This window comes from Haemaphysalis longicornis, unplaced genomic scaffold, assembly GCF_048455015.1.
Source record: "Haemaphysalis longicornis isolate Haplotype H1 unplaced genomic scaffold, Haemaphysalis longicornis Haplotype H1 scaffold_4, whole genome shotgun sequence".
NCBI classification, from domain to species: Eukaryota; Metazoa; Arthropoda; class Arachnida; order Ixodida; family Ixodidae; genus Haemaphysalis; species Haemaphysalis longicornis.
In genome coordinates, this window is record NW_027526361.1 from 8,438,986 (window position 1) to 8,454,262 (window position 15,277).

The window sequence follows — 15,277 nt, forward strand, 5'->3', positions numbered from 1 at the left end:
ACTTTGGGCCTGAGTACGAACATTTCATACTGGAAATGTCTCTTTACGCGCGCGAGTATGTTCTGCGTTTTTTCCTGTTATCTTTCCGTTGTGCATACTCGAGACCACTGATCTCCACTCGAGACTGCAGAAACTGATTGGTGCACTGCATCTGCGCACATTTGGGTGTCTTTGGTTGTTCTCCTGTTGACCTACTAGCGTGTTAGCGTTCAATATACTTGCAATGTTTGTGCGTAGTTTACGTGTGTGCGATATGATACTGACTTTTCCTTTTCTTGTTATCGTTTTTGAACTTGCACGTGTATTGCGACCCTTGTCGTCATAAGTTGTTCTGATGATTTTTTTAACTCGTGATTTTGTGATGAATGATATGTAACTATTTCCTTTGTTACCCCCCTTACTCAATCCCCTGTAAGGTATTTTAAATAAATAAATAAAATATGTGATTTTTGCGACGCGTCACCACGAAAAAGAAGCAATCATTGATCTGAACACTAACAATACGTGGCGAGGTGGAGGGTTCTAGACCCTGGTAGTTCGAGGGAAAAAAGTTTTAAACGCATCAGTTTTACAGGCAAATTCCCGGACCTTCAACTCATGATCTAAACGTCCCGGTTTATAATGAGGTTCGGGCATGTACTGTTCTCGTCTCAAGCCTGCAGTGGAATGGTAAAGTGAACGATAAAATTTCAGGCGGATTTGTCCGCGGCGGCATTGTAGGTGTCCCCATTCCAATGTTTCCTTCGTTCGTGTCGCACTGAAATTCGTTGTATTTATTTTCCGGAGACGAAACGGGCGGCTTGGTTTTGAATTTGCTCAATTTAGAACGGTTTCTTCGGCAAATTTCATAACCGATCTGAAGTGTAATTTGCATAAAGGATCTTTACAATCTTCAGGACATTTTTTTAGCATTCCGGCGAATAATAATAAAAAAAAATCCAGTGCCCTGACATTTTCCTTCTCGTTCACTGTTGCCAAGGCTTTTCCGACAGCCCACCCCTTTAATGGCGGCTTCACCGCCTGAAAGGCGCGCCAGCCGACGTGTCGACGCGCGCCAGAATAAACTTGACATCAACGTAGTTTGACATCAACGAGCTGCGGTGGAGCACTGATGGAGCGCCTTCTTTAAAGTAAAAAAAAAAAATGGTTCAGGGGCCCTATTCTCAACCCCGTGAAATAATGGATTCACTGAAAGCTTGTCTGATTGGCTTTAATTTTTGCCACGTGCTTCTGGCTGAAGAAGAAGCTGTGTGTGATTTCGTCATTTTGACGTTTCGTGACGTTTACTGGCACCTGTTCTAAAGTTTGCCTATTTTTCTCGCTTTTTTTGCAACAGGCGCAGTTTCGAATGATGCGCGGTTTTTTTTTTTTTTTTTTTGCGAAAAAAATAATGGTTCTGACTGTTTACAAGTCAGCAAGAATTGAGCATAAAAAAACCGCCCGTATCTTGTTTTAACGTTCAGCAATAACACAGCAATTATTTGTTTGGAGTAACAGAGCGCCATTGCAAACCCAAAGCACTTTTCAGAAGCTGCGTGCAGCACTGTAGAGGCCTCATTGTTGTCAACAATCTCCTCCCACTGAGACTCCCCTTGAAGGGGGCCTTGAAAGGACATCTCTGTCTCCCCTCTGGGCAGGTGGAACCGCAAGGCCCGCGGACTGTTGACAACAATGCCGCCTCCACAGTGCTGCCCGCGAATTCTCAAATGAGCACGCTGGTGGATCACACGATCGAATTCAAGAGAAAAATAACGAAAACTAGCTGTTTTATTTATTAGTGCGCTGGTTGAGTTCGAGCTTGACGAATGAGTAAATCGGCAGCACCAGCATGCGCTCTGCCTTTACCAGGCGTAGCGTTTCGCTGTCCTTGCCGCGTCATACAAACGATCGATGGTCACGGCCGTCTCTTTCTATGGTCACGCCATAAACTTTTAACATAGCAGCAGACGAAGCGTGGCGGCGGTGACGACGGCCGGGAAGGTGATAACACAACAAAGCTTGCAGTGAAGCAAGAGCTCAACTATGTAACTAAAAGAGATTGAAAGGAATAAATAGATCGGCAAAAAAATATTTTGCGATGTTTCTTAGCTTAACACTCCTTTTTGCTCGCTTTTCCATCAACGTTGTTTGATCGCCTTGTAGTGTTGACGCCAATTTTAACATCAATAAATGTGTTTTTCTTGTCAGCCTCAGCTCCTAATTTTTATAATACATGAGAAGTGTTTTTATATCTTTTATGGGCCATATCTGATAGCTTGGTAGTGGTCTTTGTAAGCTAAGCGTCAAATTACAATGCATGCCGTCGAGCTATACGTGCAAAAGTCATTGACTGCATACGTTTTTTACGCAAAGAAGCATGGCGAATTTACCGATAATTCAAGAAGTCGAGTTCTAAATATACAGGTTTTCCCGCTCAATTTAATCCAATCGCCATACAATTTAATCCAAACGCCAACCAATTTAATCCCTTCGTCAACTAAAGTATTCCAGCTACCAGAAGAATGTTCAGGAGTGTTTTGTGCGAAATTAGGAACAGCTTTGCGGACTTTGTTGGCATGGTGTGGTTTTTGAAAACGTGGTGTTTCTTGATACATTATGTGCAAAATATCATATGCGCGGAGCTTAATGCAAATTTACAAACACGCGCAGACCGTTGGTGCCGCGCAGAGTTACTCTATATCCAGTAACTCTGGGTGCCGCGTGCTGTGTGTGAGCTGATCGTCTGCGAGAGCGCCATCGATAACAAACGTCCAAAGTATCGCTTGCTCTTCGCGTAACAATGCCTTCAGACGCTCCTTTGATAAAAACACATTAGTTAAATGCCCTCAGCAATCTGATGCTCAATTAATGAATGCTTTTCTGCTGCATCACGCATTATTTTATTATCGTATGCGAGATCGTCAGAAATATCGCCTGCTCTCGACAGAAGTGTCGTCTGCTCGCGTAACAATACGCGGGCTGACGATACATCTGACGATCTCGAGATCATCAGAAATACCGCCTGCTCTCGACAGAAGTGTCGTCTGCTCGCGTAACAATACGCGAGCAGACGATACGTCTGACTATAGTATTCTAGTTCACTATACTTCTGACGATCTCGCAGACGATCAGCGCATGGCACCAACGGATCAAACGACACCGCTCTCCTGGTCTGCGCGTGTTAGTAAATGTGCATTAAGCTGCGCGAATATGATATTTTGCACATAATGAATTAAGAAACACCACGTTTCCACCATGCCACGCCAACAAAGTCGGCAAAGCTGCGCCTAATTTCGCACAAAACACTCCTGAACACTTCTGATAGCTGGATTAATTTAGCTGGCGCAGGGATTAAATTGGTTGGCACTCGGGTTAAATTTATTGGCACCTGGATTAAATTACATGGCGTATGGATTAATTACATGACGCTTGGATGAACAAAACTTGACAGGACAAGCACTACAGGATAGGAGAGACAGGATCGCGATTGTACAGACTCTTCTTTCTTGCGTATCGTCTTTGTTATTTTTGTGCTTTAACAAATTTAAAAGTCAAAAAGCTCCTTCAAATGTAACGTTATTTACTGTTGAAAAAAAAAATGGGACCAGAGCGCTAAAAAAATGTCGCCCCTTGCAAATGTACACACGCTCCGGTCCGCATTCGGCGCCCTCCTTCCCCTATTTGCATTTCTTAAAGCCTGTGGCCCGGTTCCCTCGAGCCGGTACGCCGACGCAGCGAACGCACGCACGCCGGTTGACGTTCGCCGGGGCGGTGCCCGCGGCGCGCAGAGACAGAACAGCCGCAGCGGAGGGGTTCATTGCACCCTCCCCGCTTAGACGCGTCTCTTTCTGGTTTGCCCGTCCGCCGTGGCACGCAGCTTCAGGCCGCGGGTGAAAAGGCTCTCCACCAGCACCCAAACCCCCCGCCAGGAGGGGCCCAACGCTTTGAACACCCGCCGTCAGCCCTCCCGCGGCGGAGCGCCATAATTTACAAGGGCGCGCCTTCCCGGAGGCTCCACGCGAAGGATATCGAACCGGCCGCGCTTTTGAGCGCCCGCGACACGCAGGTGTGCCAGCGAGCGCTACAGCTCAGTTGCGGCAGCCAGTGCAGCTCTCAGCTGCCTACCATCCACACAATCAAGCAGCCTGTCCGCTTCCGTCGCGTTCCAATTAATTAAACCCGGAACCAGGGGGCGTGCCCGATAATCAAACGCGTTGCTGGACGTCGAACAGAAGGTGCGGCTGGCTAGCACTGGTCTGTACGCACCTCCCTCTCTCGGTCTGCCTGTTCAATTTCCGGCCAGACCTCCAGCAGAGCGCACAAGATTGCGACAAATGCGCGCACGGACCGCGATAGCCGTCTGTTGCCACTCTTTGTATTTATATCTCGTTGTCTGTATCTGCAACGGCGCAAAGCTGTTTCAGCAGCTGACACTTTCCCGCGTTTGCCCGGAACCGCAGGCTTCAGGGTAACGACGCAATCAACTGCAGTCGTACATTCCCGCAGGTCTTCTCGACTGTCGTAACGTTCTTGATCAACCGCGAAGTCGTTTATGTGCGCAGCCCAGCAAAGGCAGGGCGAGGATTCGACTGCATGACGGCCAATCGTATACACTCTTCAACCCTGGGGCTTGCTCGCCCGAAACGCCGATCACGACGACTCGACGGGTGAAACGGGTTGCTGTTTCCAGACTCCATAGCTATCGAAAATCGTGCGAAAATACGCCCGTTTTCTAAATACCATAGCCACTTCAAGGTCATCCATGACCACACGAGACGACAGCTTCCGTGCACGCAACAGAACTTTCAGAACAGAACAAAGCGTTGCTTTCGTTGCTCGTTACACGAGCAACGAAAGTAATGCGATTGGTATTTGCTTTCCTGGTGACCTCTTCACGCATGCGTAGCCCGTGTGTTATATCTTCGCTATCCACAGACGTTAACAAAAGTGCTACACTCGTGCTCTCACCCTTCAGGTTTAGCATATCATTTCCACCTTCCACTACGAGTCCCTCAGTTGTGGCCAATTAGCTTCAGCTGCGGTCAACTAATCGCTACGCGTGCGGTAACAGGACGCCAGTGTCTCGACCAGCCGACCAAACGCTTACACAAGTACTACGGCGCCGACATGGAAGGAAGGGACCGCGTAAAATGACGCGGCCTCGCGCGGGCGACGGTCACGGGATTCACGAAGTCGGCGTCCTCGGACACAACGGCGCGGAGCCTAATCCGTTCCGCGGCATGCAGGCGCAGCACAATACGCGACCCCTTGTGCGCATCTCCTGGAGGGCCGAGGAGGCCGCCTACACGAACTCCCGACCCTTTCGTATACGGCGCTGCCGAGGACAGGCGTGCGGAAAGCTGTCCTCGTACGAGTGTGCGTGTCCGACGAGGCCAGTGATTCGAACACAGAAACTGTACACGGGCCTCCTGCAGCAACCGCCGTTGCACTCGCGCCTGTCATATCAAAAGACGCCCACGAGATGAGCGAAAACACAACCCACGCCGGGAAAAATTTGAAACAAAACAGGTATGCGGCGGCTCAGCTGAGTGCTCCAATCAGAGCAGTCGTCGAAGCTCCCCGTTGGACACGCGCGCACGCTTCTGGAGAAAGTCCCCGATAACGCTTTAAAGGGACCCTGCAACACTTTTGATAAACACTTTCACTCTTTCCTTCGCGTTTGGAAGCACTGCGAAAGCTACCGTTATCACCAGCACGGAGCTGCACTGCGCGATTTGCTCGTCGCACCAGATACGAATTCCGTTTCTGCTTTGTTTTTGTGACTTAATTTTTAAAGTTGCTATAGAAAAGTGTTCATTGCTGCAACTGAAGGAAATCCGGCCAACAGCCGCTACATGGCCTCAGTGACCTAATTCGGGCGTCGAAGAACGTCAAGACCGGGAAAGGCAGAAAAATCCTTTGAGTGAGTTTCCAAATTACCTGACGGGCATAGAGCAGTAATTTTTGACTGAGGTACTTGGCGACCCCATAATCTAAGTGCTGGGTGTGTTCGGTGACTACGTTCCGCAAGCATTTAAGATTTCAAAAAAAGTGGGAAAAGGTGTTGCAGGGTCCCTTTAAGTTGAGCATCGCCAAACGAAGCACAGGCTCGGCGGGAACGCTCCCTCCGCGAGAAAGACGCCCGAGTGCCAACGGAGAGACTTGGCACCGAGCCTTCCCTCCTCTGCACGGACATCGTCTGAATTTTTAACCCGCCGGTGTCGCGGCGCAGTTATCCTTCGCGATCCCCAAGAAGCGTGCCCGCTGCACCAAGGCACACGCGACGGCGATGGAAGCGGCAAGGCGGCAGCAGCAGCAGCAGCAGGAGCGCGATGGTCGCGCGTGTTAGAGAGTCGTGTGCGTACGCCGACATGCATGGCTGGCAGCGCCCTAAGATGGGGCCCCAACGTGCGTCAGCGCACGCCGCCGAGGAACATGCTGCGGCGCTGACGTGCCTCCTATTCTCACGCGACTCGGCATCGGCGAGCATTCGTTGCGACGGCCATAAATGCCGAGAGGAAGTTTTCCAGATAGGGGCCGCCGAACTTCCGCGGGAAATACACGAGAAAGGCAAATAGAGGCCGGGCAAACAATATGCACCGCAATCAGCACCACGGCGTGACAGACGAGGTGCCGAGCGACGCCTTATCTTCGCACGCACGCCATAAAACACGGAGGAGGTCCTATGGACACGCTTGCCAGTCGCATGACGACGAGCTTGAAATGGCACAGCAACGCAGTGTTTATCAACCGGACGGCCGGAAAAGGTATACGCATCCTGGGAAAAGCCTCTGCAGCAAACGGACGCGTTCACGCACAATCGGAGCACGTCGATGGAACGGAACTAAACAAACGCAAGAAGTTCGGAGGCAAGTGAAGAGGTGAGCGCGTGTCGCGAGTCGGGTTCAACAAATGCGCACCAAAATGACAGCAGTACAAGCAAGTCGCCAGAAAAGGCACACACAGTGACTACAGCACCTTCACAACAAGCATAGGTAAAATGCAAATGACGTAAGACGTACGCCAGGTAACGATAGGTCAACTTAGAGCCACACTTTTAGTGGTTCTAGGTTAACTGAACCGGCAAGGCGCAGCACGCTTCACGAGGGACCAAAACGGATCAGCAAAAGCGAAGGAGAGGGCTGACGTGTCAGAAGGACCGCGGAATTAGAGAATAAAGACAGCGCTAACCGTGGCATTGCAGAGCGAAGGGCAAAAATGGGAGCTCGCAGAAGAGCAGCATCCCACTTTTTCCTTGTTGTGAGCACCGCTGTCCGGGTATATTTCAGGGCCACGCGCCGATCGAGCACAGAGAAAGGCACCGCAGTAGAGCAGAAGGCAAAATGGCGGAGAAGGCCGCGAGAGAATGCCGAGCTCAGAATAACCGGCGCCTTCGCAGAAACCACAGCAACCGCGGCTGCTCAGAATAACGGCGCTCGCTCACAGCCGAGGAAGAGGGGGCCGAAGAAATCTCAGGCACTAGAGGGAGCCAAGAAAGAAGAGTTAGCGCACGAGGCGATGGGCGCGGCCACGGGACGTCCCAACACCGGAAGCAGCCCAGCGACAGGCGACATCCCGCCGCGCTGAGGGAACGGGGACAGCTGGAGACGAGACGAAGAACAACAAAGTCCCCGCTGGGTGCAGCACGCAAGCGCGATCTCATGCATGGCTAACGACAAGCGCCGAGACGGTCGACAGACTCGTTCCTTGCACGGGCCGTCTGGCTTGCGCTTGATCAGCACACGGGCCTCGTTATTCGGCAACACATTCGACCGCAACCACCGCTACTTGAAGAAGCAAACGTACGCGAAGAATTCCCACAACGCATGTCGCTACCACAAGCAGTTCCAGGTTGATGGGTCGGCGAAACTAACAGGCCTTCGATGCTTCCGCGCTTTGAAACGAGCTAGCGTGGCGACTAGGAACGAGCGAGACTTACAGCACGTCGACGCGCTCACCTATGCGTCATGGGTGCTGGTTTTGCATTAATTACTAGGAGTTATACCCGTTTACCGAGGAGGAAACCAGAGCTTTGGACGGCGATGCAGGGTAAAGGCGTGTTCCAACTACGCAACAAGTAGCAGGGGAAATTAAAATGCAACAAAATCGCCCATAACTCTTCAGCATGAGGCTCTTGTCCTTCTCAGAAGACAGCCGCCGTAAACGCTTGTTCGTGCGCCGAAAACAATTTTATACTAACCGGCATTCAAATTAACGATGAGAGCCTGCAGCCGAAACTAATTCGCGCGCGCGGTTAGCCAGCCAGTGCAGTGCGATAACAAGTCGGTCGCGACAGTAAGAGCGCGCCTGAATGCGGGACGCTGCAAGAGTGAATTAATGGAGTTAACTGTACTGAACGACGGGGGGCCGCGATGACCTACTTATGGATAGTGAAGGCAGGAGTGAGATTTGGTCGGACAGAATCCCATACGGCGCGCGAAACCTGCATGATGTCGTCGGATATGATTTCGTGCGTGAAAAGCAAAGAAGGCTTGCCCGAATAGGCAATTCTGTAGTGACAATTTGTTTGCTCTCGTTAAGCTCAACTGGGCACGGCGCCACTGGGAGGAACACCTCTTTCGGTCCCCCCCTCCCCCAAGTACTCAGTTGGTAGCGGAGTAACACCGTCAATGTTCGTATTTGTCATAAAACAAGGTGTGTTTCGAAATTAGAAAAAAATGCAGTTCAGGCGGCAGATTAACTGTGCAACCATTTCTGAACACCGCCACCAATGTTATCACATCAAAGTGTGCCAGTTTAATTGTGTGTTTCCAGCGTATACCGTTCAAACTTAGTGTGCCATTTGTTGTATCGAGCCAAACTTGACGTCTTGAAGTACATAGTTAGCATAAGGCAGAATTTTGGACAACAATTAGGACGACAAAAAAAAAAAAACCTGAAGGACGAGCGATAAAATCGAGACATGCAGAGCGCTGATGTATGCACTGCACTACGCAGCGCCGTCTGTTTTATCGTTCGTTCTTGTCCCTCGTCGCCGCGACCGAAGCGTTGCCCAATCCTGTCTGTTAGAATAATGATATTCAGAACAACATGTCGACAAGAAAAATACCTGTGCGCTGCACCTCATGCGAAGCTCCCCTCCTACGTTTAGACGCGCCTGTACAGCTATACCCGTTACGCATCGTCTGAGATTCTCTGCAGCGCTTTCTCAAACTGTTTGCCATTGCTTCATTCGGAACTAAGCATTGTCGAATTCCGTTGCAAAGATTAGTCTAGACTGCGCAGGCCCCAACTAGAAACTGTCGCAACATTCTCTCCGTCAATTTGCTGCTGCCGGCGGCGCTCCGACGAGTCCGCAGAGCTAAATTTAGCGCATTGCCAGCATTTTTAACGTGTACAACCTGCGCGCGAAAAAAAAAAAAAAGTTCTTACTAATTACAAATAAAATGAAAATAGAAATTTCGATGGACGTGATAGCATAGAAATCCACAGCAGGTTAGGGGGACGTCATTACGTACACGGTTGGAGCAGCGGCTGCGAAGTTTCGAATTTTTCAGGTTTCGAGTTTCGAATTTATCGATACCTTATTTGCGGCTACATTGCGCAAAAAGGTGGGGGACAAAACCTCTTCCAGTCAAGCTACGACATGATTAAAGCTAATGTAAAATAAAAAAAGGGGGACAACGTTTTCGAAGCTGGAAAACTCAACTGTCAAGTATACTGATTTCCAAACTACCGTCTCGCTTTTGCTTTTCAGCAAGCCAATATTTGTGGAGTAGCAACGAGTGACAGTTAATGGCACGCCATGTAGTTATCTGGCTCTTTAGCGGGTTAAGAGCCCAGAGAAAACACCCCGCGCCCCTCGCGGCCTACGCAGCAACTACCCTAATGACGTCACACACGTGTAATGTGCTTGCACGCTATCGCAGCAGTCGATTCTTCACTCATACCCGCTTCAGGGTTACCACTCACTTCTTGTCTGTGCGGGGGCGCATGTTTTTCGGGGGGAAGCAAGCCAGCAACCTGCTAAATTTAACCGGCCGGTCTTGCCACTGGGGTCGTCAATCCAACGCCAGCAAACAACCGCAGAGGCTGGCGAGGGAAATTGTACTTTGGAACGCTGTTTTCTCATTTAAAAATGCGTGTAGATCTGACGAACAAACACGGGAACAAGGCCTATGCATTCAATTTTTTAATCCAACACGGTAATTAGATCCACAAGTCGCTTCAGCATCACCATTCTCATGGTTTTTTTTTTCGGCCTCGTGGCGTAAAACTCTGAATCGTCACACAATCAGGGACCCTTTATGAAGGGAACACGACAGTGGTATGCGCTGCGAACGATGCCACTCCCTCACATAAAGCCTATCGAACGTTCGATGGACGAAGACGATGGATATATAAACAAATAATTACACACGCACGAACTCCGCAGATGCCAAAAACCGAGCACCTTTACCGAACACAAAAAAAAAACACCGAGCGCGTAAGCTCGGCAAACGCCTGCCGCCCTTTCCTGCCCCCTACTAAGCACCGCTGGAACCAACAATAAATGAACGTGTTGTAAGATAATTGTGAGCACGCGCAATAAAAGAAAAACTGTAGTTGATTCCTCTGTCATAGGAATCGTAAAATACGAAAATGAAATGTGCAGCGAAGTCTGCAGCTGAGCATGATTTGCGGGTCGGCGGTTGTCTTGTGGGTGTGCTTGGCGAGCGACGTCCTGCTGACGGGTCGCTTTGGCAAAGGTGTGCTGGAATCATTTCCGTGACCGATATAACGTCAGTGAAATCTTGGTGTATCCCGGCATAAAACACTTTGGTGTTAAAACATAAAACCCGAAAACGAACAGCCCCAAGTATAACGAACTCTTTTGTTATAAAGGTTGCTCCCCCGCAAGAAGACCCTGTGTGCAGGGGTGCACCCTTTACAGGCCGCTTGCTTCGTTGTACTGGCGTCATTTCCGTGAATGATATGACGTCAGTGAAATCATGGTGCATCCGGGAATAAAACACTTTCGTGTAACAAATGCAGACGTTAAAAAAAACTACCTAATATTCATTGCAACTGACAAACCTGAACATGCTCAGAAAAGCGTATGACTGCGCGAGGCATGTACAGTAAACCTCCGTTATAACGAAACCGCTTTGTTCAAAGTTCTCGCTTTACTCGGAGTTTTTCCCGATCTCAACTGCAGTGCATGAAGAATAAATGATACCCGCTTTTAACGAAGTATCTATTATAACGAAGTTTACTGTCCCGGGCTGTTTGTTGTAACGAAAGTTCGCTTTACCTTTGAACATCGATCAATATATATATATAACGTTATAAACAACTTGGATAGAGGTGGCAACCTCGGTCTGGCGCCATTTAAAAAGCATCTCCACTCCGTGGATGATGGCGAGGGTGCGGAGTACGGGGACTCGAAATGACATCCAAGTTGCGCCCCAAGTGACATCCGATTTGCGCCGCGACCGTCATTCTAGTTGAGCCGTGAGTTGCACCTGGATTATTCGCTAAATGAAACTGCAACTCACGGCTCAAATCGAATTTCGCTTGATTTTCGCTTGATGGCGGTGTGCGTACGGATGGACGCGGACGGACATTGGGAGGTCCTAAGGTACTCCGCACCGTTACAGGCGAGGGAGCAAGCTGTTTTACTCTAGGGTACTAGCTCACGGTCGTAGCCCAATGGGTAAGACGACTGACACTAATGTACTGCAGTAGAACGGACAATTGGGCTAGTTGGTCGCTGTTCATCTTGAAGGTGGAAGCGCTCACAAAACAGGGACGAAAGTAGAAAAAGACACAGGCTCGACACAGAAAGACACAGAAAAAGACACAGTAAAAAAAGAAGTAGACCTGACACAGGCTCGAACCCTGTCTGATTTTTTGCGATTGTAAATGCTATGCGCACGGACGCGGACGGACATTGTGCGGTCCTAACCCTTTCAGTCACGAATTATTATATTCACTGCAGAAAAATTCCACACTTGGAGGTTTAGCAGTGTCAAGTGCCTAGAGGTAAGAAAAAAAAGTTCAGTCTCTCTACAATACTTATTGCACAAATGGCGTCGCGTCCTCATACGGAGGGCACCATTACTCAATCCTGCTTTTCCCTATAAAAAATAATAAATATCCTGAGGCATTTTACAAACAAGGGGTTGAAATAATAATTTCTGCGCATGAAAGAGGTGTTTTTAGCCTTTATAAATGATTTACGCCGCGGCAAAAGAGAACTCAGGACGGCAACACACCGGAGCTCCCACAAAACTTGGTGGCGTCCATTTTGAAACGAGGTTTATGAATGCGGTTCCGCCATTCCACATCACATGGTGCTACCTTTCACTTCCGTAGGTTCCGAACTTAGCAGCATGAACTATTTGCGTTTTCACGAGGAAAACGGCGAAGAAAGTCGCGTCTCCATATGAAGACACGGTGACTGAAAGGGCTAAGGTACTCCGCACCTAAACCGAGGCGTTCCTGAGGGCGCAATTTCAGGCTGCATACTGAGGTTGCGGGACGACACCGTTAGAAGCACCGTACTTGCAGTCCTGCCACATGAAGCCGGCTGTAATGTTCATTTAATTCGTCCTACTTAAACCGTGGGAGCATAGATAGATTGCCCATTTCTGCAAGGTACGAAAACACTTATCACACGGATTTCCGCGGCACACGTGTCTTCACTGAATTTTCATTCCTACCCACCGAATCACAGGGTATGAACTGGTATTCCTTACACCCATCACTGACGGAGTCCACCATTACTTGCTAATGCAGCTAGCATGGAACATTAAATCTACCCTGCCTATATACGTCCCTAAATAAACAAACAAACAATTAAGAAACGGTGAAGCAATGGCCGATGCGAAGCGTATATTCACACAATTATGCAGACTACGTTCAGTGAGGGAATTTTTAATTTGCCGCGTTCCGCGGACGGTGTGCATGTGCGGTATCAAGGGCCAGCCTTTCGAACGGTTCTTTGTCCGATCTTACCCGTTTAGCGAACCGCGGCCGCTGCTGAACGGCTGGTCCCTGATCGACCAAATGGGTGCACCCTCGCACTTTTTCTCACTTTCTCTGTCCCTTCCCACGTGTACTGGCAAACAATTAACCAAGAAGCTCCCACCATGGAACGTCAGCAGGTAGGCTGCACTCACTGACTGTGCATGAAGACCTGCCGCCAATTAATGGCATGGGCCAAACAAGACCGAGATATGAATCATCTGACTACTGTCTGCCTGCAGCTGGCCCGTGCTTCCCTGCTGTGCATGAAACTACGAGGAAACGTAAGCGTTTTACTACGGACGGATGGAAACTTTTTTTATACTGCGACCAAGAACGCTTAATCGTACGAAGCTAAACTACACGTTGAATGCTAACAGAATATACCCTGGTGGCAAGCTTTTACGTGATATGTTTAAAATAGCTGCATTGGGGCCAGCGGTATAGAACTGTTTTCTACAGCAATTAGCACAGCCCCTACTTTTATGGGCGAAGCCCCTTAGAGGCTCGGGATTTCGGCGTCTCCTGTCGTCGTTTCATGTAGTCACGGTACTAAAGCACCGGGACACTCGTTTTCCAACGCCTCGCGCCAGAAACGTAAACGCACTAAAAGAACACACCCGGACGCTATAGTTTTCCAACGCCTCGCGCTAAAACGCTTCGTGCTTGAAAGACACGATACTTTTGCAGCAAAGCTGTATACCTCTACCACCTAACGGTTTCATCTCCGTGGGCGTTTTTAAAAACGCCTTCCATGCTTCGCCCCTCCCAAGGTTTCACGTTAATGGAGATGGCCCGGGATTTTGTTGGCAGAGAAAGCGTGAAGGCAGAAGGAAAAGCGTGCAAAGTGTGGCAAATTGTAAGTTAATCTGGATTCGAATATTTGAAAGCCCTCACAAGTTAACCCAAGATGCGAAGCTTAGCGAAGTTATTTTCGCCCGACGAAACGCGTGCGCCAGGCATAGTCATTGTAGAGGTACCTATATAAGTAATTAACTACAAGCGGACGGAATGTTAGGCTTGTCGGTATAATGACTCGATAGAAAAAAAAAAGTAAAATGGGCGGCAATGAAAGAATAAGCCCGCGAGAAGGTGGTGATGAGTGAAGTTAGGTCTCGGAAACGCACTATGTGCCACAAGCTAAAAAAAAAAATAGCAAAGCGCACACGCAAAAAAAAAAAAGCGAAGAAAAAAGCGAAATAAAAACGCCCACGCTGACAGACGTGTGTGCCCTCCATTTTTCACCCTTCGCTCTTCCTTTTTCGCAAGTATTTCGTACCCTGCACAATGCATATTAACCTGAAGCAGTTCGGTCAGTGCCTGTCTCCTACAGATCAGAGAAAGCGCAAGCAGCATAAATTGCTGCAATAATACCCACGTGTTTTCAACATTTAGAAAGCGAAGACCTTAATCAGTTACGCTACCACTAGTTTTTAACAGCAGAGCCATTTAGGCTGTCAGTTCACCATTCAGCGTCACCAGAAAAAAAAAAATACCAAGGAAAAATGCTGAATACCGAGTGCCCGTGAGCGTGCGCCTCGTGAAGAGCGCCAGGCGTCGGTCATCTCGACATTGGAGAACACTGCCCGGCCGCCCCGGCGTTCGTGGCGTAGTCTCTCGCGTGCTCTTCTGCTAACAAGCTCACGTACATTTGCGCCTGAAGTGGGAAGCACAGACGCCGAGCTCGCGCTGTTCACGAAGCCGGTTGCCGCAGGTTCTAGCGCGTGCTAACACGGTCCACTTCGGGAGAGATGTGAAAGCCTGCGGACAAAACGATCCGCGCCTGCCAGTCATGGAGAACTTCCAGCGGCAAGTTCAGAAATCCGTGTGAGGTGCAACAGCCGGGTCTCCGACGGAGGGAGAGGGGCCGCCAGCTCTGCTGTTTCTCCAGCTTTGGGCCACTAGTGCAAGCTGCGCCAGTTTTTTTTTTTTTGTTTGTTTGTTTGTTGGTTTGCGATTCCATCTGCCAAACGGTTATTCTGGCGTAACGGTTTAAGTATATGTTGCACAGCTTTCCTTAGCGTACGCCCTTACGGTAGGCGTAGTCATGAGCGTCGGGTTCGAGAGCATATAACGATACGGCGAAATTCAAGACGTAGCGTAATCTGGTCATCTATTAGCGTAGTGTGCACAAAGTATACGCGGGACGTCTCGTACCCGCTAAACACGCACGCAAGACAGGGTTGCGGCCACGACGCAGGCGACCCCTGATCACCGTGAGCGACCTTCTATCGAAGTGGTCGCTGTGACCCTCGACGGCTCTCCAAATCGGCCTCACGCCGTCCATTCAGAAGCGGCTCCGAGGTTTCTCGCGGGTGGTCAATGACGC

The 15,277-nt window shown here is 49.4% G+C and overlaps 1 protein-coding gene across 3 annotated transcripts in view; it reads right to left on the bottom strand.

Annotated features, from left to right (window-relative positions):
* LOC144178215 (uncharacterized) overlaps nt 1-15,277 on the bottom strand; it is a 105,394-nt gene that overhangs the window by 34,869 nt on the left and 55,248 nt on the right. Inside the window, exon 1 of one of the 3 annotated variants that reach the window (XM_077705897.1) lies at nt 7,171-7,320. The exons of the other annotated variants lie outside the window; for them this stretch is intronic. Coding sequence (XP_077562023.1) covers nt 7,171-7,222 — 52 coding nt within the window. The 5' untranslated portion in view covers nt 7,223-7,320. Of the gene's footprint in view, nt 1-7,170; nt 7,321-15,277 lie in introns of those variants that run through there. 3 annotated transcript variants of the gene reach the window in all.